At 35.5% G+C, this 22,419-nt stretch overlaps 1 protein-coding gene across 2 annotated transcripts; it reads right to left on the bottom strand.

Annotated features, from left to right (window-relative positions):
- Window positions 1-416: 416 nt before the first annotated feature.
- Window positions 417-4,508, bottom strand: LOC127801261 (protein trichome birefringence-like 23). Of its 2 annotated transcripts, none has more exons than XM_052336202.1 (3): window positions 3,698-4,508; window positions 2,867-3,144; window positions 417-1,611 (listed from the first exon to the last, which is right to left on the bottom strand). In XM_052336202.1, the coding sequence occupies exons 1-3, from the start codon at window positions 4,002-4,004 to the stop codon at window positions 829-831; spliced, it is 1,368 nt and encodes a 455-aa protein (XP_052192162.1). In that variant the 5' UTR covers window positions 4,005-4,508; the 3' UTR covers window positions 417-828. The 2 variants fall into 2 exon arrangements, with proteins under 2 accessions (XP_052192162.1, XP_052192161.1); XM_052336201.1 differs by having other exon boundaries at window positions 419-1,611; window positions 2,867-3,150; window positions 3,698-4,439.
- Window positions 4,509-22,419: the final 17,911 nt, after the last annotated feature.

Below are 22,419 nucleotides of genomic sequence, written 5' to 3'. Positions count from 1 at the left end.
GTCTCAAAGAATTTCATTATCAAAATTTAATTTTCATTAATCATTAAGATATCTATTTAACAAATTTTTCTCAAACCTAACCCAAAATTCTGTAAAATTTTAGAGAATTATACCATCCGTCCCTTACCCTCATTCTTAGTCATAATTTCACTTTTTTAATTGTTATTTTACAGTAACCCTATTACAAATTTTCTGAAGTCAAGTATAATTCTTTTCCCCATGTCCTATTTTACTTGAAGCCCTCCACTGTTCACCTAAAGCCATATAAATATTCTCACTTGGTCTTATTTTATAATCCTATTAGTTTTAATAACTATTGTGATTATTAAAACTAATGTAATGACATTTTAAACATTTCATGCATGCAATAGAATTACTATTTAAAAATTATGAAATGGAACCAAATATCGATGTAGTTTCAAAAATAGAACCACACAATATGGCCTCAAACGAAATGTAAATTAAGCCACATCTAATTTCATTCTGAAAAATGGACATGCTTACAACAATCACCAAAGTGAAAACTAAGCACAATGCTTTACAGAAATTCATCACTGTATACCGAGCAAATTCGTTCTTCAGATTCTTGATATGGGTCTGAAATGAAGAAAGCCAGTATGTTTTTGCCGTCTATGGCTACTCATTCGCTTCCTTCTTGCCATCTTCAAGCGCTCAACTCATTGCAGCTCCAATTACAGTACAATTTCTGCAAAGCATGCCCTTTTGAATATACCAGATTGCATTCAGATCAGATCACAAGAACCCCGAAATCACAATATCTCCATCCCTGCTGAGGGCCGACGAGAAGTTGGCTCTGCTCGTCAGCTGTCATAGTTCTTGACCACTGGACAACATTTTCATCATCAAGTCGTTCCATGAATCTATCGGCCCAGGCAAGCACCAATGCAGGCAATCATTCTGAACTTTTGCATTTTTATCCTTGGCAAAGGGCTGGAACTGCCTGTACACTCCCGGGTGCCCGTCAGGCCTCAACAATGAAAGCCGGGTTGTGTCCAACAGCTTCAAGGAGACCCCTTTTTCGGCTGCCATGGATGCTGCCTTCTCGAACTCTTCCAACTCGATGTTTCGCATTGCTGCGTCAAGGCTGCTTATATCAATTTCCCCTTCTTTGAATGGCGCACTTCTGTTGCAGTAACCCCCGCTGAACCACTCTCCATTCTCAAAGTGATCCGGCGTGGCGGTTCTAAAGAACACGTATGCTTTGTGTTTTGAGCTTGTTATGAAGTTGTAGATAAGCTGCAGTCCTTTGCGATAAGCATATTCAAATCCCAGCTCCTTCAAATTCTTACCTTGGCAGGAATGGCAGCCCTTGATCGCTTCATTCTCATAGTAGATCGCTGTTTTGAGAAACCACTTCCCACCAGCAATTATCATGTAATCAAAATTCTTGTATTGTTTGGTCCATAATGAATCGAGCTTGTCAAGATGAAGTTGAATATCAGCGGATGAAACTCCATTTATGTCTTCGAAAATGGCAGCTTTTATAAGGAAGGGGGTCCAAATCACTGAAAGGGTGAAGTTGTGAGAGGGAAAATGCCACTTTCTGGATCTGTAATACTCGTCGTGGTAGACATCAATGGCTTGTTCCACCTGCAGGGAATTTCTAGTAGATTTCCATCAACTTTTTACCATCCAAACTCAAAAGCTACCAAACGTTCCTAGACAAACACAAATTTTAATGTTATGAACGGAATGGAACAGATGCAGAAACAATGTGTCAGGCTGCTAATACCTACAGCCAGAAACACGATCAAGAACATATAGAGAAATTGTTGCATCCAGATCAAGCTGTATTAATTTTCTAATTCAGACAAATTTCTTTATCATTTCTCCTTATAGGTAACAGAGACAGGGTATTGCATACTTCGGTCACTGGGTCTAAACATTTGCAATAACAGTTTAGACCATTGAAGTTACCTAGTTTGGTGATTGGTTATTTTTTAACTTGGGTACGTGGTCATATTTAGGTCTTCCTCTACCACAGGCACCCAACCACCAACACTAACAGTAATATACATAGATACATGAGATTTAAACACCATCTCAAACTGAAACTGATGGCCTATTTGTCAAGTGGAATCATTGTACGCTAAAGAAGCTACACACATTCAATTTGTAAAGAGGGAAGCGAACATCCGATCTTCTCTGCTCCAATTTTCTGAGGGATTTGATGACACAATTTTTCAGCAAATTGTAAGTGTTTCTTTTCTCTTACGATTACAGGTAGTAATCCATGCACCACCAAGCCCTTTTTATGAGGAAACTACCAAATGATTATCAATACGTAATGAACAGAAGATCATATAATAATACTTCTCAATGTGGTTAGCAGAACTTAGGCGACAATTTTCAGTTTAAGTCATGAAAAGGACTCATTTAGGGGAAAGAAAAAAAAGAAAAAGAAAAAAAAGATGTAGTGAACTTTATTCGACAACTAGTTAGATTTTGAAGCAGCTAGACAACCTTGACCAAACTATTTAACAAAGAAATTGCGCAGTCAAATTAAGTAGAGTAAATCTACTCCACAATCATGATTTTAGTTGTGTAAGTGCTAGTTACGGAAATAATCCAAAATCCAAATCTTGTGCAAATTGATTTAACCTGAATTTCTACTTGTTGAGAGCGATTACTGAACTAACAAAGCAACACTCTAATCATAAAAGCAGCAACAATTATAGACCATCATGGTTGGTGGTAGTTCATTATAATTAGATAAGCTTATTTGTAAGTCCCTAGCAAGTAGCTATGGCTAACAGCAGTAAATGAATTTCAACTGCATCATCACAGAAGCCGACAACATTGATGGAAATTGCAACTCTGTTATTGAATCTTTCAGGAATTTTACCTGTGACAGAGTGCAAAGTAGCGACTGGACATGATTACGTTGGATTGAATCACCGATGAAGGCCCATGATTTATTCCTCATCAAACGAAGAAACTTCCCGGCATCAAACTTGGGCAACTCGCAGTCGCGTGGCTTCCACCTCCAGTAAAGATACCCCGAATCAGGGCGCCCGTTTGTCATACAATTCTGATGAGCTTCAATTTCACGGCAGCTCTCGTTAGAGTAAAATGGACCGGAAGGATTTGGGATCCAATGCCCCGTAAATAAGTCGCATTCTTCTGTGGCTAGATTGTGCAAACGTAGATGAAAATGAGTAAGGTGCAGAGCCATACAGTTCAGGGCACAATGTAATTGAACAAACTCAATGTCAATGTGCATATTTCATATGATTAAAACTTAAAACTCCCTCCAGCAACCAACCAAATACTAAAGAACCACTGCATATATTTGGCTTAATGAGGCAGAGATTTGGGCCCCCTTGTAAAGACTAGAAATTGAAGTATTCTTCAACTACTTAATCCTAGATTGCTTCACAAATCCATCTTCAATACAAGAGGATTCCCAACTAACTAATCAATCGTCACGATCTTTTCTGTTGATCCAGAGTTGTTAATCAAACAAACTGAAAGAGATTAACAGGATAAATCATAAAAAAAAAAAAAAACAGGTATAACAAAATAAAAGAAAATGCACAAAGCCTCGTCTTAAATCTGGTTCACATTCATGATTCTAAATGGGAAAAAAGATACAACCATTAGCTTGATTGGATTTGGCGATTGATGCATGGCCCAAAGAGTGCTAGAGAAAACGGCGGAAACAAAATGCACTCACCAATATTCAGAGAACTTTGAGTTTCAGTGACCCGAAAATGATCAGAAACCGACGGCGTATCCTGGATCTCAGTCACCGGAAGTTTTTCGAAGGCCGGCGGAAGACCGACGGAAGGTGGCAAGGTCCCTTCCAGGTCAACTGGATCAGCAGAGTCCGAAGACAATTGGATAGAGCTCGAGAAAAAGAAGCGGAAAACGAGACCGAACAAGAGACAACACACAAAAAATTTCACAAACGCATGATTGCGCTTGTGAGCAGGGGAGAATGATGAAAACGGAAATGGGTTGTTTTTGAAATCCAACCTCATTTGCTTTCTTCAAATCGTCTCTTTTTTTTTTTTTTTCTTTTCTTTTCTTTTTTTGCGCCACTGAGAGACCTTCCAAAGGCGTCTGAAAACACAAAAAAAAAGGAAGAAGAATAAGATGTTGAAGATGTGAGGTTAACAAACGAGTTGAACCAGCCCAAGAAAATGGACGAAGCTTCTAAATTTTGCTTGAAAATGTGGGAGACAATTACAAGAATAAAAGAAGGCTTTTTACGGGTGGTGGTTTACATCAAATGCATTCACTTCATCTTAGATGTAGCTGCACTGTAAAGTAGGTACTGCACATGAATGTCTTTTGTTTTTCTTTAGTTTCTGTTTCAAGTTTCTCGAACCTTCATAATGACTAATCGAACGTTAACAATAATAAAGCTTACGTGTTTGGATGCCAGGAAAATTGGGGGGAAAATGAAATGCGAAGCTGAAAATTTTTGAAACGTTAATTTGTAAAGTAAAATTGTTTAGGGTCTAAGATCAGGGGGAATGGAGTAGAAAGACAACTAAAATAATGAGTTCAGACTGAAAAAATATGTAATAGTGAAGTGTATAAAATAAAGAAGAGGACAACACGAGAGCATTAAAAAATGGGACACCTATGGCTGTGCATGCAGTAGAGAAAAAGAATTTATGTCATTTGTCTCAACCCTTTGTTTTCTCTGATTCTTTGGCTGGAAGGCGACAGAGTTCCATTGATGCACATGCATGCACTTTTAGTTTGATCTGAAAGCACAAAACAGAGTGCACGACCACAATACACACAATTGGGCTCTTCTACTATGTACATTTAATTTTAACAAAAAATAGTTTAATTATCATTTTTTATTATCAAGTTTCCATTTGTTAAACTTAAAGTATTTACCTTTGCTGTTATTTGAATACAGCAAAAATATTTTGTCTTGAGGAATCTATTTTCAAACTTGTAGAATCCTATAAGAAAGAACATCATGAAAAGATATAGGGCGATTCTCGCGCATACACTTTGATATTTAAGTTAGTAAATGGTAGATTGCTGAAGAATTCATATAACACTTGATATGAGTAAGAACATATGAATCATTCTCTATTTATAAGAATGATTTTTCCAGGGGCGGATCTAGCCAGATGGGATGGGCTGGGCTGGGCAAAATTGGAGGTGGGCTGGGTTAAATTAAGGGTGGGCTACTACTAAAAAATTAATAAATTTACATTATAAAAAAAAAATTTCTTGTGGGTTGCCCTGGGCTTCAGCCCAGGGCAGCTCACTAGTAAATCCGCCCCTGGATTTTTCAAAGATGTAAGATTCTTTGTTGGTGTGGGATAAGAACCTATGATGCACAAAAAATGTCTCGAGGGCGTTGTTTTGACTTTTTTGAAACATTTTTATTTTGAAATGCCAAAAATATTTTCGGGCCGTTTTGTAATATTAAAAAAATATCAAAAATTAGAAATGCGTTTCTATCCATGAAACTATCGAAATTTTTTCTGTTTCTAACTTAAATTTTTTAATTTTTTTAAAATTTGTTTGAATGCTTATGGAATTTATGTTTATTTTTAGATTGAATGACTATTTTTTATATTAAAAATTATATTTACAAAAAGGCTTTTATTTTTTTTATTTATGTGTTTCCCCCGCATTTCTTTTTCTTACCTTTTTAAAAAATGTCATTTTTTCATTTTCATTTCGTATTATATCCATTTTTCATTTTCATTTCCATACAACCTAGATAAGGACTGTTAATAGAAACCTTATCTGTTGAGAGATTTTCAAAGTGAACATCGAAGATAAACTGCACATTTCTTCATGGGATACCCTGCGATTGGTCACCTGGGATACTTGGTCAAGGGAGATACTTGTGACTCTCCTGAGAGGCTTTTTGGAGGTCGACACAGAGGGATCTCCCAAAGACTCTACCGAGTCCCTCGGCTTGGCATTTCATCTTTCTTTGCTTATTTTCCTTTTCTTCTTATTTATTTTTATTCTATTTTTGGTATACATCAATTACTCCATATTCTTTCTTTCGGGTCTCTCGAAAGGAAAAGTAGTCTTTTTGTACTAGATGACTCTCCCGAGAAGTTCTACCTAATGAACCAACATCTTGATGTACTAAAGGACTTCTTTCTTTCATTTTGCCATTTTAGTCTCTTGTATTGGAAGACTTTTTCTTTTAGCTTTTAATCTCTTACTAGATTATCATCAAATGGTTTGGATCAGTTAACTCTTCGCCTCTCGCCTTTCCTCATAAAAGAAGTGCCTGGTTATTTCTTCATTTTACTTTTTCACCATTTGTTTTACTTCGAGCGATTTTTCCCAACTTTCAAAAGACTCTTCCAGTTTCGTTGACTACCCAAGTGACTCTTGCGATCTCAAAGAAAACTCACTTGGATTTCGTACTTCTTAAGAGACCCTTGTTCTTCTTGAAAAACTCCCTTGAATCCCACTTTTAAAACTTTGGTAAGTTTCTTCTTTATGATGGCTAGAATGAAACATCCTAGTTGAGAGGTGACTTCTCATCCTTTGAGAGTTAGTTTAGGTGTTCATCTTATCTTACTAAGGAAGACCTCGCATGGTTGCCTTGTCATCTTTTGGTGGATTATGAGATCAATCTCCTTGAAGATTGAACTATGTGCACCGCTCACCTGAGTGAGGGTTGTATTGTTGTGCATGAGTTTTCTTTCTCTATTGGCCTTCATTTTCCTTTTCTCGTGTTTGGGATGGACCTTTTTAGAGAGCAACGTTTAGTTACACCTTAATTGCACCCTAATAGATGGGCATAACTAGTAGCTTTCTCAATTTTATGCCACTAGCAGGGGGTGGTCCCAACTACGGAGCTCTTTAACTACTTCTACTTGGTTTTCCAAGTAGATGGTTAGATTTGGTTTTCAACCTACAACGTCCGCTAGGCATCCCACCACTTGTTATTCACCTTGCGAAAAAAGTTGATGACTTCGAGGCCCGTTGTTTCATCATACATCCTCTGGCTAGCTAGAATACCCCTTTCTATTGATGTTGGGATGGAGAGAAGGAGCAATATAGAGTCTACTTGCTTATGCTCAAAGTAATCCCCAAGTGTCATGATGATGTCATTAAGTTCTTGGTAGCTCGAGTCTTTTTCTCTCTCACTCCATTTGAGAGGTTTTGACTCCTCCAAACATCTCCATGGTCGAATAGGACCTATAATCAAAGAGATGCAAGCCCTTGGTGATGCCTCGACCTTGCCAATGGAAGAGGGCTCCAAGTCGATTCCCTAATCAAGGAATGTGTGAATCACCTAATGATTCCTTCTAGAGTTTAACCTTCAATTTTCATCCCCCAAATGATTATTCTCTTGACGATGTGTGGAGAGAAAGGAGAAGAAAGAGGAAAGATGAGGGTCACTTGCACACCTCCACGTCCCCATAGGAGCGAATATCTCCTAAGGGTATTTTTTCTTGCTTTTCCATGTTTTGCTTATTCTTCATTTATGTGTTTGCATACTATTCCAATCTACTTATTCTTTCATTTTTACACATATGCGTCAATTTGGGAGCGAGGCCATTTCATGATTTGAGGTAGATGAAACTAAGGTTGCCAAGGCCTTTAAATGTTCCCAAGTTACGAGGGATAAGGCAGGCCCATCTTCTCAAGTGAGGGTGACTCTTACTACTGCTACACCTCGTCTACTGCCTCCCTTAACATCGATGCCATAACTACTATCGCCTTCTTATCAAGATATGATGGATTTCTTTATTCCACCTCCATCTCTTTTTATTCGAGTGCTCCCGTCAAGGGAAACTATTGCAAAGAGCTATCATCGAGGACCTTCTACTTTTCTTGGCCAAGATAGGGATGAGGAGATGACTTCCTTCCTTGATCTTGATGAGCATCATCATCGTGATCGGACAAAGTGCAATCTTCCACATTCTCTACACTGTAGGGATAGGAAGATGTTGGTTGGAGAGAGTAGTTAGTGGTCAAGCAAACCAGAAGATGATGCACTCACAAGATTTGGATGAAGCAACACCCAATGGGGTTGAGGAATTAACCCCTTCTGCTCATGATCCACTCATGACTTCCTTCAAGAATTCAAAGTTTCCATCTGTTGGTAAGGCTCATGATGCTTTGTCCGTTGTACCATGGGTGGAGAGTCGTCCTAACCTAGTAGAGTAGTATAGGTTTTTGTTTTTGGTTTTTTCTAATGATGTGTTTCTTCATTTTCTTGTCATACATCCTTTTTTTTATATGGTTTATTCCTTTTGCATATTAATATTACTTCCTAATTCTTTGGGAGAATTATGTTTTGTTGAAGAATTCTTTGTATTTGTCTACATGTTAGGTTACTGATACATATATACGCAAATGTTTTATCTTCATTTTCTTGTCGTACATCCTTTTTTTAATATGGTTTATTCCTTTTGCATATTAATATTACTTCCTAATTCTTTGGGAGAATTATGTTTTGTTGAAGAATTCTTTGTATTTGTCTACATGTTAGGTTACTGATACATATATACGCAAATGTTTTTAAGTAATTACTTCAACACTCAATAAGTATAACTTGAACCACCATTTGTTTAAAATCTTTTATAGTTTACCTTGATTGTCCCAGTACTTACTAGTTCTCAAGACGAAGGTATCTCATTTATGCCTTGGTCCTTTTGAGAAAACTTTTTTGTACCAAGATCTTTATGTTACATGCATTATGGGTCTTTTTTGGCTATTGCACATCTTAACAATGCTATCCTATGTGTGTTTCAATGGCTCTTTAAGCCTTTTGTTGGCTTAACAGCTTATAGTCTTCATGTTGCGTGCATCACAATGGGTTTTATTTGGCCATTGCACATCTTAACAACATTATGTTCCATGTGTTATAATGGTTCTTTAAGCCTATTCCCATCTTAACAGCTTATGGTCTTCGTGTTGTGTGCATCATAATAGGTCTTAGTTAGCCATTCCACATTTAACAGTGTTATGCTGCATGTGTTACAATGGATCTTTAAGCCCATTGCTATCTTGATAGCTTATGGTCTTCGTGCAGCATGCACCAAATAGGTCTTATTTGGCCAATACACTTCTTAATATCGCTATTATACATGTGTTATAATGGCTCTTCAAGCCAATTACTGTCTTAACATCGTATGTTTTTCATGCATGTTGCGTGCATCACATGGATCTTATTTGGCCATTGGCACATTGCATATCTTAACAATGTTATGTTGCATGTGTTACAATGGCTCTTTAAGCCCATTGTTGTCTTAACAACTTGTGGTCTTTTGTTTGAGATGATGAACCCTAGATCTTTTGTGTTCTAGATGCTAGGTTTACGTATCCACCATCTTCATGATCCTTTCACATGTGTTTATTGTCTGGCTAAATAAAATCTATAAAAGGGACTTTAGAGTATAGCTTATTAGTGCAATAGAGTAATAGAGAAATAAAGTTGCAAAAAAATGACATATGCACACAAGATAAGATTTTATGTGGTTAGGCAAAAGATGCCTACATCCATAACCCGACACGAGGTTATGTTTCATTATATTGAAAAAAACTTTACGTATCCAGTGGATAATAAAACTTTAAATAGATTGGATTCCATGTCTTTCTTATATTGTCTCATTTGCAACATTTATAGTATGCATGTGTTTAGGCCAATCATCTTTTAGATCCTATAAGGATCTTCCCATTTAGGTTAGAGTTCTCCATCATCTTTAAGGGCATTAGTTATTGATGATAGACTTAGAATAAGATCTCTATCTTTTAGTGGCCTACTTCATACTCTATTGTTGTAATAATTTGCTATTCTTTTTTAATAAGCTATCAATCAAATGAAAGCTTTATCTCTTTATTCTTCTATGAAATCCAAGTTCTCTTGCAAGGCTTCAGAATTTTTTTATTCGTCAAACATGCTTATTGTTGAGTAATTTGTTAGTTTGTTAAAGTTTTGATTTGATGATGAAATAAAAAAATTAATATTAAGTGATAATGATCAAAACAATGTGTTAAAATTAATATATAAGGGCAAAAATAATCGAATAATTAAGATATATAGATCAATCGAGTAAAGCAAGTCTCTTAATCGAGTACAAATCTATGTTACTCGAGTAATATAGTGATATCTCATATTAGGTAAAAAAGATTGGTTCTTGTAATCGAGTAAAACACTTCATGTAATCGAATAATGGTCTGATCTAATTCTTGTATTCAAGTAAAAATCTTATATATTTAAGTAATGTTCTTATTAGATAAGCCTTGAAACCAAATCAATTAAGATATGTTATTTTAATTGAGTATATATGTCTTGTTTGTAATCAAGTAAGCATAAATTGTGTAATAGATAATCGATTACAAGTCTCAATATATTCGAATAAAGATCAAATGAACTCAAGTAGATAATATAAATTTATGGCAATACAAAAATTAATCGAGGATTTAGTTTTTGTAATTGAGTAATGATTTAAGTGTACTCGAGTAAACTTATTTTGTAATCAAGTATATAACTTCTACAAATGTGTTAAGTCTCTCAACCCTTTGTGTAATCAAGTACTTGAAATGTTAATTGAGTAAAGTTTTATGTGTACTTGAGTAAATATAGTTTTTTAATAGAGTATGTATTGCAATTTTCTATCTCAAAAATTTAATCGAGTAAAAGCAAATTTGTAATTGAGTAAATAAAAAAAATATTCTATTACAAAACATCTATACTCGAGTAAGAATTAAACTTAGTCGATTAAATAATACTTTGTACTCGAGTAATGTTTGATAGAGTTTGAAAAACATAATCATTACAACACAATAAATGCAATTTGTCTCTACTTTTCAGAATATTAAATGCTTCTCAAACAATTTGTACATGAAATTTGATGATTCTAACTGAATTTTGAGATTTTGTAGAGACAAAAAATGCCAATTAAGACACAAAGAACATTCTCTCACTTTGATAGACAACTCAACATATGTATTAAAGAACAAAACACTATAAAAGGAGCTAAAGTCTAAAGAGAAAGAAAAATGTTGTTAACCTAAAATCCTAAATATTCAAAAGCTTTCAAGAAGTGCTCTACTATTCACATCCATCAAAAAGAAGAAGAGAGATTGAGCTTACACTTTTACATTATTTCATCTTTTTGTAAACCCAAGAGAAGAGTTTGTAATCCTATTCATTCTATACCTTTTCTTGTATCCTTTATTCACATTCTCATTGTGATATTGTAAGGGTTAAGATGTACCCTAGTAAAAGGCATTGGTTATAGCTTATCCTATTTAAAAAGCTATTGGTTGTAAAAGTTTGTTGTTGAGCCTATTTTAAAAGCTATCCAAATAAGTTGGTTGGATAAAATCCTTGGTGAGGAGTTAAGGTAGTGGAGTACGCATAGCCGAACTATTATATATCTTGTGTGATGCATTCTTTTAGTTTCCTTTTACTTTTAGCTTCAAGTTATTCATTTTTTCTAAGGGTGAAAAGCTTAATTCACCCTTCTCTTAAGCTAACAAAGTTTTACACTTACTTTCATAGATCCAACACCAGTTTCCACTAGAATGAGTGCCTTTGTCTCATAAACAAGATTAAATGGTGTTTCACCCATGGATACCTGGCTAGTTGTTTGATATACCCACAAAATAGTGGGTAGTTTGTCAACCCAAGTTGCTTTTGCTGTATCAAGATAAGTCTTTAGACTAGTTCTATTACTACTTTTTGTTTGTCTATTTGCTTATGGATATATGAGACTGATGTTATTCACATTTGTATTCCCAAGTTTTCACAGAAGGTTCGAAGGGTTTCACAATCAAATTAAACAATTTTCTATTTTGATAATTCTAGGAATATCGAATTAACATATGATGTCTTTCCATACCATTGCCTCTACTTTTCTTTCCGTGATAGTTGCAAGTGCTTCTGCTTCTACCCATTTTGTAAATTAGTCTATGGCTACTAATAGAAATTTGCATTGGCCTGATACTTGTGGGAAGAGCCTAAGATATCCAACTCCTATTTTACAAAAGGGATCGATTGAAAAATACTCTATATGATTGACACTAGTGCAAAGTAAATAGGCCCATATCTTTAGCACTTGTCATATTTTTTCACTTTTTTCAAAGCTTTATTTTTAAGTGTTGGCTAGAAAAAACCTACTGGAAGTACTTTTGCAACTAATGCTCTTGATCCCAAATGTTCTCCACATATTCCCTCATGTACCTCATTTAGTACATCCTCTGCTTCTTCGAGACCTAAGCATTTGAGTAGTGGCATAGTGAAAGCTTTTTTATATAGCATCCCATTGATATTTTACCCCTGTTTTTGGTTTTGATGATGAAAAACATTGGTTTTACATCTATGCCCTAATTCAATTCTAAATGTCTTTTGGTTTTAAATGAAAATCAATTTCAAACACTTTGCTAAAATAAAAATCATTTCTCTCAATATATCTTGATGGAGATTGAAAAAACAAAATCTTATGTCTCAAAAGAATCTCCAAAAATGTATTTCAAAATCAGTTTTAAAATGTTGGAGAAAATGGAGCAAAATGTTTTAAAAAGCAAAGATAAGCTGTCATCCAATTCTAAGGAACTATTGACCATTTTTCTCCTTATTATCGACCAATTTCAAAAAGACTGTTGATTGGTCATTTTTTAGGCTCTCGATCGTGAGTAATCAACAGCTACTGTAAGTAAATCGGTCGACTATCTTTGGTCGTGTCAACTATTTTTGTTCCTAGTGTCGATTGATTTTTAAATTCTTGAAGTAACCTGTTAACCGATTCTTTGAATCTATTAACCATTTTTGTTGCAGAAGCTTCCAACAGCTACTTCGTCAGTTCATTTAATGAGCCCCAACTACCACCAATGACCATATTTTTGGAAGCACTCATCTTTCTCTATAAATTCAGACTTGATGGTGCATTTATGGGGTTAGAGAATTTATTGTAAAGTGTCTAAGTGCTCAAAACTTTCAAGTTTTCAATTGTTCTTTAAATTTTCTCTTTTTATAGCTTTGTTGCTTCATTGTATTTATTTATTTTCAAGCCTTATATCATTTTGAGAGAACTTGTAACTGAGGGGCTTATCTCTCGGATTCCCTCATTTCGTTATCTTGTTGTAATTTCCTAGTAAGTGTGCTAGAGGGCCTACATTGATAGTAGGAAGATTGTATTTCCTAATCTTGGGGGCTAGAAGGCCTACTTGTGATTAAGTAGGACGCTATAGTAAAGTATTTAAAATCTTTAGTGAGGAGCTAAGAGAGTGGATTAGGCCATTTGACTGAACCACTATAAATCGTTTGTGTCCCTCTATTGCTTTTACTCTTTATTTCATTTATTATGCTAAGCAAACCCCCCTATTTACCCTTATTTGCTTTAAAATTCTTATATTTCATCAAAAATGATTTTAAGTTCAATCAAAATTTTAAAATAACCCAATTCACCCCCCCTTTTGGGTTGTGGTGCCATTGCTATACAATTATATCACCCATTAATGAGTGTAAATCTAGCTCCCCTAGCTTCATGTTTCTAGCCTCTATAAGATCATATGGGAGTTCTCTTATAGCAAGGAATTTTCAAATACGGGTTCCCAATCATTGATGATATCAACATTTAACACCACTTTTTACTTGATACTAGGTTGTTGAAAGACATGGTTAAGAAATTTGTGTTTTGATTTATGGAGAAAATACTTTTGGAAAATCTATTTTTTAGTAAATTTGGTTTATTGATGATTTACAAAACATTTTTCGGTAAATAATTTTGAATAGGAAAATTCATGCTCATATATTTCCAAATGGTAAAGTATGTTCATATGTCAATCAAGCATGACAAGCTTTTGAGGAAATTTTTTTTTTGGCCAAGTATAAAAGCCCTCTAAAAAATATTGCTCAATGTTGTCCTCTCCGCGTACTGAAGTGATTAAATCAATTATGGAAAAAGTTTCAATTGGAGTATGTGCTATACAAATATTTTCTTCTAAATCTTTAATCGAGTTTGGCTCTTCGCATAATCATAAAAAAATCCCTCATACACACGAAGTATGCCTTGAGATTATCCATGTATCTTCAAGAGCATCGAGGTTTGAGCATTTATTGATCAAAGTAAAGCATATATTAAAAATCAGCTAACATATTTGAATTAATCAATTATCTGTTGGTGAAAAGCTTTACACATCTATTTTTCTTATATAAAAAATTATTCGAGTATATATCTTAGTGCTTTTCAAGATAGTCGAATATGTGCCTTATGAAGCTAAAAGATCAATCGACTATTAAGGATCTATTAGTTGAGTGAGTTATGCATGCTCTCTGTATCTTTTAAACTCAATTGAGTATATTTTTTGAGATAGTCGAGTAATGCTTAGACTAATTGTGGCTATGATTCTGTGCTTCAAAATTAATCAAGTATAGAGTATTTGTACTTGAGTATATGTTTCATTAGTCAAGTAACTCTAGCATGTTAGTCAAGTATGTTGATATGTGCTTTACATGGCTTATGAGTTAATCGAGTAATGCTTAATCATACTCGAGAGTTGTACTCGAGTATACTCTACATAATTGATTACATGTTTTATTCATTCGATTAGTGTACTGTTCATTAGTCGAGTATCTTTTTCTCCCAGTTGAGTAATTGTCATCTACATTTTAAAATTTATAGCCGTTAGACGCCTTCAATGCTTGATAGACTTAGCTTTTAAGATCATTAAATGCTTCTCAGACAACATGGGCTTTCTCATATAAATTATTAATTGTTGTTAAATGCTATTAGAGACAAAAAGTGGTATTTGTGAAACAAAATGGTTCATTCATTTTGAAATCTACCATATCAGCTAACTTTTAAGTGCAGGAAATCTATAAATAGAGGAGGAAGCCACTTAAAGAAAAGAAGAGAGCTACACACGCATTCTATGACGCAACAAATTAGCGTAGAAAAATTGGAAATCACAAACAAAGAATTTTCTCCAAACTTTTATTCATCCAAGAATTGTCTTTTACATTCTTAGGAACCCTCACTATATAGGAACTCCACGAATAACAAAGTTTTCAAAAATGGAAAGTTGGAAACTAAATAAACCAAATCGAAGTGCTAATGGAAACAAGATCAGTGCCGTAGACGGCAATCAAAACAGACTTTCCTACAAAAAGTTATCAGTTAATCAAATTTTTCCTAAAATAGCAAATTTGCTAATTTGGAGGAGTAAACAACCGAATTTGGCCAAAAAAGGCCATGCATTACAGCCAAAGGTAGTGAGTTTTGTTCGCGAGGCTGTTTCTGATCAAACCATGTAGTTAAAACCCAAAAAATGGAAACTGCCAAAGTATAGTAGAAATAACCAAGAAGGGAAGTGTCAATTTACTTCTTTCACACCTGCATCATTCTAATACTCCAAGTGAACTTCACGATCTCCATTCCATTCTTCAAATCCTACTTCTCACGAGCTATTCATTCTAACATCTTTCTGTGAGAAATTTTGAAAGTGAGCTTCATTTAAAATCTTGGAACTCTCTTATTCAAGAGAAAAGCTTCTATATGCACTATTTTATCCGTCCTTCTCTTGAATTGTTCGTCACAAGTCTATTGTGAATCTATTTAAAGGTTACGCTTTATCCTTCAAAAGGTAGTGGTTCTAACTTAACCTACTTGAAAAGCCACCGTGTAAAGGTTAAACCTTGCCCTGTGAAAGGTTATGGTTGTGGCTGAGCCCTTTTGTAAAAAGCCAAGTGTAAAGGTTCGTAGTGAGGCTGAACCACTTTACATCGCGTGTACTGCTTTTATTATCTTTATTTATAGCACTGTATTTACATTTGATTTTATTCAAGTTTATTTTAAAAAGGGTGAAAAAACTTAATTCACCCCCTCTTAAGCTAACTTTTCTCTCAAACATCTACATGCATTATCCTTCCCAAGGAATCCTTTGTCGAGGCTAGTTTGGATAATGCATTAGTGTGACTAATTAAAGATCTATTAATTTGTATAAATTAGAAATGTTCCAATGATTGCGCCAGTATCTTGACCTTTTGTAGATATTAGGCCATGCTAGGCTCCCTTAATTGCTTCATATTGGCCTTAACTACTGTATAACTAGTTGAGAATCACTATGAACAATTAATTTCTCTACTTTGAGTTTTTTTTAGCTATTTTCATTCTAGTAATCAAGGTTTCATATTCTGTAATATTATTGGAGCTTGAAAAGAAAAAGTGTAATGAATACTCTAAGATCTCTTCACCTGGAGATATTAATACTATTTCTACTCCACTTCTTGAAGAGTTTGATGCTCCATTGGAAAAAGTTGGCATTTTATCTGAGGACTCCTTCTCATGTGTACATTCGAAAATAAAGTTTGCCAAATATTGGACCTTTATTGTTGTCATGCTTGAAAATTGATGTCATACTCTCCCAATTTGATAACCCATTTGGTGAGTCACCCTAAACACTCCAATCTCTACAATATTTTTCTAATATGTTGATTAGCCAGGACAGTAATAAAGTAATCTTGTAAGTAGGGCCTTAGTTTTCTTGAGGTCGTGATTAATGCTAGTGTAACTTCTTCAATATGTGGATACTTGCATTTTGCTCCTTGTAATACCTTGCTGACATAATATACGAGTTAGTTTAGTAGTCATCTTTTTGTACCAAAATTGCATTAATCGTCGTATTACTTACTCCTAGATACATGAAAAACATCTCCCAGTATTTGGTCTGGTCAAGAATGGAACATTTTTTAAGTATTCTTGCAGCACTTCAAAAGCTTTTTGACATTCTTCTGTCCATTCAAAACTCTTCCTTGCTCTAAGGGTTTGGAAAAAAAGAATAATTTTTTTTTTTCAATTTGGATAAAAACCTCTTTAGGGAATTTATTCTTCTTGTTAATCTCTAGACAACTTTTTTTGAAGTAGGGGGTTTCATGTCTAGGATAGCTAAGATCTTCTCTAGGTTTACTTTAATACCTTGCTGTGTAATCATGTACCCCAAAAAACTTCCCAAATTGTACCCCAAATGAACACTTATTAGGATTAAGCTTCATGTCATATCTTCTGAGTACCTGAAACACTTGAGTGAGCTTCATAGCATGCGATTTAGTTTTCTTGCTCTTAATTATCATGTCATCCACATAGGCTTCCATTGTTTTCCCTAGTAATTCCTTGTATACTTATTAATCATTCGTTGATAGGTTACCCAAGCATTCTTTAACCCAAAAGGCATAACATTATAGGAAAAAGTACCAGTTTCAGTGATAAAGGATGTTTTCTCCTGATCTAAGGGATACATCATAATTTTATGGCATCTTGAAAAAACATCTAAGAAACTTAGAAGTTCATATCTTGAAGTCTTGTCCACCAATTTGTCAATGTGTGGGAGAGGATAAGAGTCTTTAGGGTAAGCCTTGTTGAGATTAATGAAGTTCACACATACTCTCCATTTTCCATTAGCTTTCTTGACCATTACAACATTGGCCAACCACTTAGGATAATAAAATTCTCATATGAAACTAACCTTCAACAACTTTCCAACCTTTTCTTCTGGTGTTTATTGTCTGTCTGTCCCAATATTTCTCTTCTTTTGTTTAACCGTCCCCACGTTAGGGTTGACATTTAATTGATGACAAATATTTACTTCTAGATTAATTCTTGGCATGTTAGCTAGTGTTCAGGAAAATATGTCAACATTGGACTTTAGGCATTCCATAATATCTTTTTTAGTTTCCTCTAGTAGCTAACTTCCCACACATGCCAATTTTTCTATGTCGTCATCCTTTAACTATATAGCCTCCAATTTCTCTATGGGTTGAGGCTTGTTTATGAATTGTTCTACTATAGCAAGTGTTTCATTTAGTCGAGGAGATATAGCAGTGTATAGCCTTTTCTTGGTCACCACAAATTTAACCTAGTCCATGTGGAGTAAGGTTTCATAAGATATCCTGATAAGATCACATCCCTCATATCATTTAGGAGTGGTTGTCCAAGTATAACATTATATGTCGATGAGGGAGTTTTGAGTACCATGAAATTTATCTATCAAGAAATGCTTTGAGGCTCAATGCCCAAGGTTTCGTATTGATCTGGAAACTAGTACTACTTCCACTGTAAAGTTGTATAAAGGTAAGGATATGGGATTCAATCTATCTAGAGAGAACTACATTTTCTCAAAACAATTCTAGTAAATCAAGCTCATTAAATTGCCACTATCTACTAGTATTCTTGTAATAAAGCATTACTAATTCAAACTTAGCAATAGATGCTCCAATCATCAAGGCTATTCAAACTTAGCTAAAGATGCTCCAATCGTCAAGGTTATTATCAAGGCTATCCTTTATTGTGTTTTAAATTCAAACTTCAAATGTAATTTTGCTGATGTATAAATTTATCTATATCTTGTACATCATTGAATAGTTGAACATAATAACAAACTAATTAAGTGGTACATTTCTATATGGTATCAGGCGCTCACCTCTCCAACAGGCATCGCTCCATGGCCTCCTCCCCTTCCAACTCTACTACAACCCCCAAGACTCAATCCACTATTGTTTCTCAATCCAAACAGATTTAGTTCTTTCAATCGAGTGCTCAAATCCCCATCAAACTTTCTACCACCAATTTCTTTGCATGGCGTTATCAGGTGAGATCTCTACTTCATGGTATGAAGCTCTTTGGCTATGTTGATGGCACTTGCCTAGCCCTACCCGCCTAGATCCTTGGTCCAGATGGCACTAGTACTCCAAATCCAGCCTATGATGACTAGTTTTGTTAAGATCAACTCATTGGGACCTTACTTCTTACCTCAATGAATGAGCGTGATAGCATTGCTTTGTCTACCTGTGGCACAACTCAACAACTTTGGAAGGCTCTTGAATCCAAATATGTGAACCCCTCATGCTCTCATGTCATGTCCTTGAAGAACAAACTTCAAAGAAGCAAAAAAAAAAAAAAAAAAGGCTCCCTCTCTATCATAGTTCCTTTTTTCTATTAAACAAATTGTGGATGAACTTAGTGTTCTTGATAATATTATCTCCGATGATGACATGACTCTTTATGTCCTTAATGGTTTAGGACCTGAATACCGTCACATTGCAACTTCTACTCGCAGTAGAGATCACCCTTTTACTTTTGTATAACTTCACAGCCATTTGGTAGCTCATGAAGAGTACCTCAAATGTGATGAGGTGTCATCTAAGGTTCATATTCCTACTGCAAACTTCCATCAAAGATTTGGACAAATTAATAAATAAGGTTCTCGTCACAATGGTTCTTTCCACAAGTCAAACAATGGTGGTTTCCAATCCACTCACCCCACTGGTAACAGAGGCTTCCCAAGTTTTCAACAAAGCAACTCCAACAAAAAATTAAATGGGTTCCCACCACATGGCAACAATCACCCACCACCGAGATGGCAGTATTGTGATCTTCGTAGCCATATTGCCAAATTTTCCCCACAACTGATGCAATTGAATGCATCGTCAGCCCATTATGCTTTTGCTTCTCCTACACCTCCTTAGAATTGGATCCTAGATACTAAAGCAAGCCATCAAGTCACCACCAACCTTAACAATCTCACTCTTCATTCTGAATGTGGTGGTCCTAATGAGGTGCAAATTGGTGATGGTACAAGTTTGATAATTTCTCATGTTGGCTCGACAAAATTCTCTACTCCTATTACCACATTTTCTCTTAATAATATCCTATGCATTCTTGATGCAAGTCATAATTTTATTTATGTTTCCAAATTTTGCTAAACCAATAATGTCTACTTTGAGTTTCACCCATTCTTTTTTTGTGTGAAGGATCAAGCAACGGGGGCGACCTTGATGCATGGACTAAGTAATGGTGATCTCTACACCCTTCAACCTTGAGTCATCAATTCTCCGACCACCCTCTCCTCCACCCGTCACTCATTATGTTTGGCTTTATCCATTAAAAACTAAGAGTGAAATTGCCTTAATATTTCCACAATTTGATGTCAAACTTGAAAAAATGTTTCCTCACAAAAATCAAATCAATTTACACAGATGGTGGCACTGAATATATAAAACTTGAACAATTTTTCAATAATCAAGGCATTTCTCACTATATCAGTCCTCTTTACACTCTAAAACATATTGGTCTAATCGAACGCAAACACTCATCATATAGTTGAAACAACTCTTACCCTTTTGAGTCACTCTTCTGTGCCATCACAATTTTGGTGTTTTACCTTCCAAACCACTGTGTTTTTGATCAATTGGATGCCTGCTGTCACACTTCATCACAAGTCCCCATTTGAGGTTCTCTTTCACTATTGCCCCAACTACTCCTCTCTCAATGTTTTCGACTGCTTGTGATATCCATGGCTACGGCCCTATGCTCCTCACAAGTTGTCTAATTATAGTGTAACATGTGTCTTTCTAGGCTACTCTACTAAACACCACGCCTATTAGTGTTTCCAACTCTATATTTCCCGCCATGTCATCTTTCATGAGTCAATCTTCCTATTCAATTCAAACTTTAAACCTAACCCGAATCTCTTTCCATTTATCTTAGCCCAACCTCTTCCACCACCACCAAATTCAAATTCCAAACATTCACCCTTATCTTCCTTTGATCTCTCTCATCATCCACTTATCCAACATTACTCAACCAATACTCAAAATACTACAAAACCTGCCATATGTCCGCCCCACCTTCCACCAGTTCCTCATCTCATATAGCTAACTACCCGTATACTTACCACGAGGTCACCAATACTTGGATCGGACACTACTATAGCATCAGGGCCTCTCTCATCTCATTCTTCTAAGCATGTCACTAAATCAATGAACAACATCCACAAGCCTAATAAAAAGTTTCTCCTTACCACAAAACATCACCTACCTCCTACAGTGGAACCAACATATGTGTTACTCAAGCCTTGAAGTCCTCTAACTAGCATGGTGCAATGAGCAAGGAATTTATAGCCCTAATTTAACAATGAACTTGGGAATTGGTACCAAAACAAGTCACCCAAAATTTGGTTGGCTGCAAATGGGTATTTCGTGTTAAGAGGAAACCCGATGGCTCCATTGACAGGTTTAAAGTGAGGTTGGTTGCTAAGGACTTTCATTAGAGACCAAGGCTAGACTACACTCAAACATTTAGTCTAGTCATCAAACCATCCACAGTTGGGTTGGTGCTTTCCATCGCATTTCAACATCGCTAGAAGATTCGACAACTTGATGTGAACAACACCTTTCTTCATGGTCACCTTGCCGAAGAAAGTCTACATGCAACAATCCCCTAGATTCATTCATCTAGATTTCCCACATCATGTTTGCCATCTCAAAAAATCTATATATGGGCTCAAACAGGCATCGAGTGCATTGTTTAATACCCTATGCTAGTTCATGCGTAGTTATGGTTTTCATAACTCAAAATCAGATTCTTTTCTTTTCATCCTCAGATGCCGGTCCATCATCCTCTACGCTCTAGTGTCTGTTGATGACATACTAATCACAAGCAACACTATCTCCGCTATTAATCAGTGTATTCATGCCTTCTCCATCAAGGACCTAGGAGACCTTCATTTTTTTCTTGGTAATGAGATGGCACTAATGTCCAAAGGGTTGTTTCTCAGCCAACACAAATATATCTGGGACCTCCTTGAACGAACCAAAATGCATGAAGCTAAGGAAGTTATCACTCCTCTGTCCACAAGTCAACTCCTGATGTAACATGATGACACTATTGTTGTTAATCTTAAACTCTTTCGGAGCATCATAGGCGATCTTCAGTATCTTTCTATGACTCATCCAAATATCGCCTTTTTCGTCAACAAGTTAACACAATTCATGCAAAAGCCTAGCATTACTCACATGACAGCTTTGAAACGACTACTCCGATACCTTAAGGCTACCAATTTTTATGGACTTCATATGACAACCCCACCCTTGGAGACCTTGGTTGAGGAAACTAAGAGGAAGTGTCAGAAATAATGGTACCTGCTAGAGACATAAAGGAAAACTATTATAACATCAACGTTATGAATACAAAATTGAACATCAAATAGTGTCATCTACAACAGGATCATATGCTCATAACATCTCAAAAAAAAAAAAAAATAATACATAGCCCTCAAAAGAACAAAACGTCAACTGACAGTCACCATGCCAAAATCCCCCATGGACCTTTTAGCTGGAACCGCTCTGTACACGTCTAGACTCTATGCCCCACATTGCTAGTCTCCCTTTCTTCTTTAAACTTGCCTTTACTTGGAATGATGCAAGCATAAATGAACCACAAGTGCCAGCAAGTATAATAAATTAAAAGGTAACAAGAGTACCAAGGACTGAATCATAAATAATAATGAGTATCCCCCTCATACACTTATGAAAGAAAGTAACCAAGTCATATGCACCATGATCATGTAACAATGTGCACCCATGACATGCTAGAATTAGGCCACAAATAAACATGTGTAAAGAATAAGGTGCATGTTCCCACAACCTCTGCTATAAAC

Source organism: Diospyros lotus, chromosome 5, assembly GCF_014633365.1.
Source record: "Diospyros lotus cultivar Yz01 chromosome 5, ASM1463336v1, whole genome shotgun sequence".
Taxonomy (NCBI): Eukaryota; Viridiplantae; Streptophyta; class Magnoliopsida; order Ericales; family Ebenaceae; genus Diospyros; species Diospyros lotus.
The sequence above is the reverse complement of the archived record's forward strand: the minus strand, read 5'-3'. Positions and strand labels throughout refer to the sequence as shown.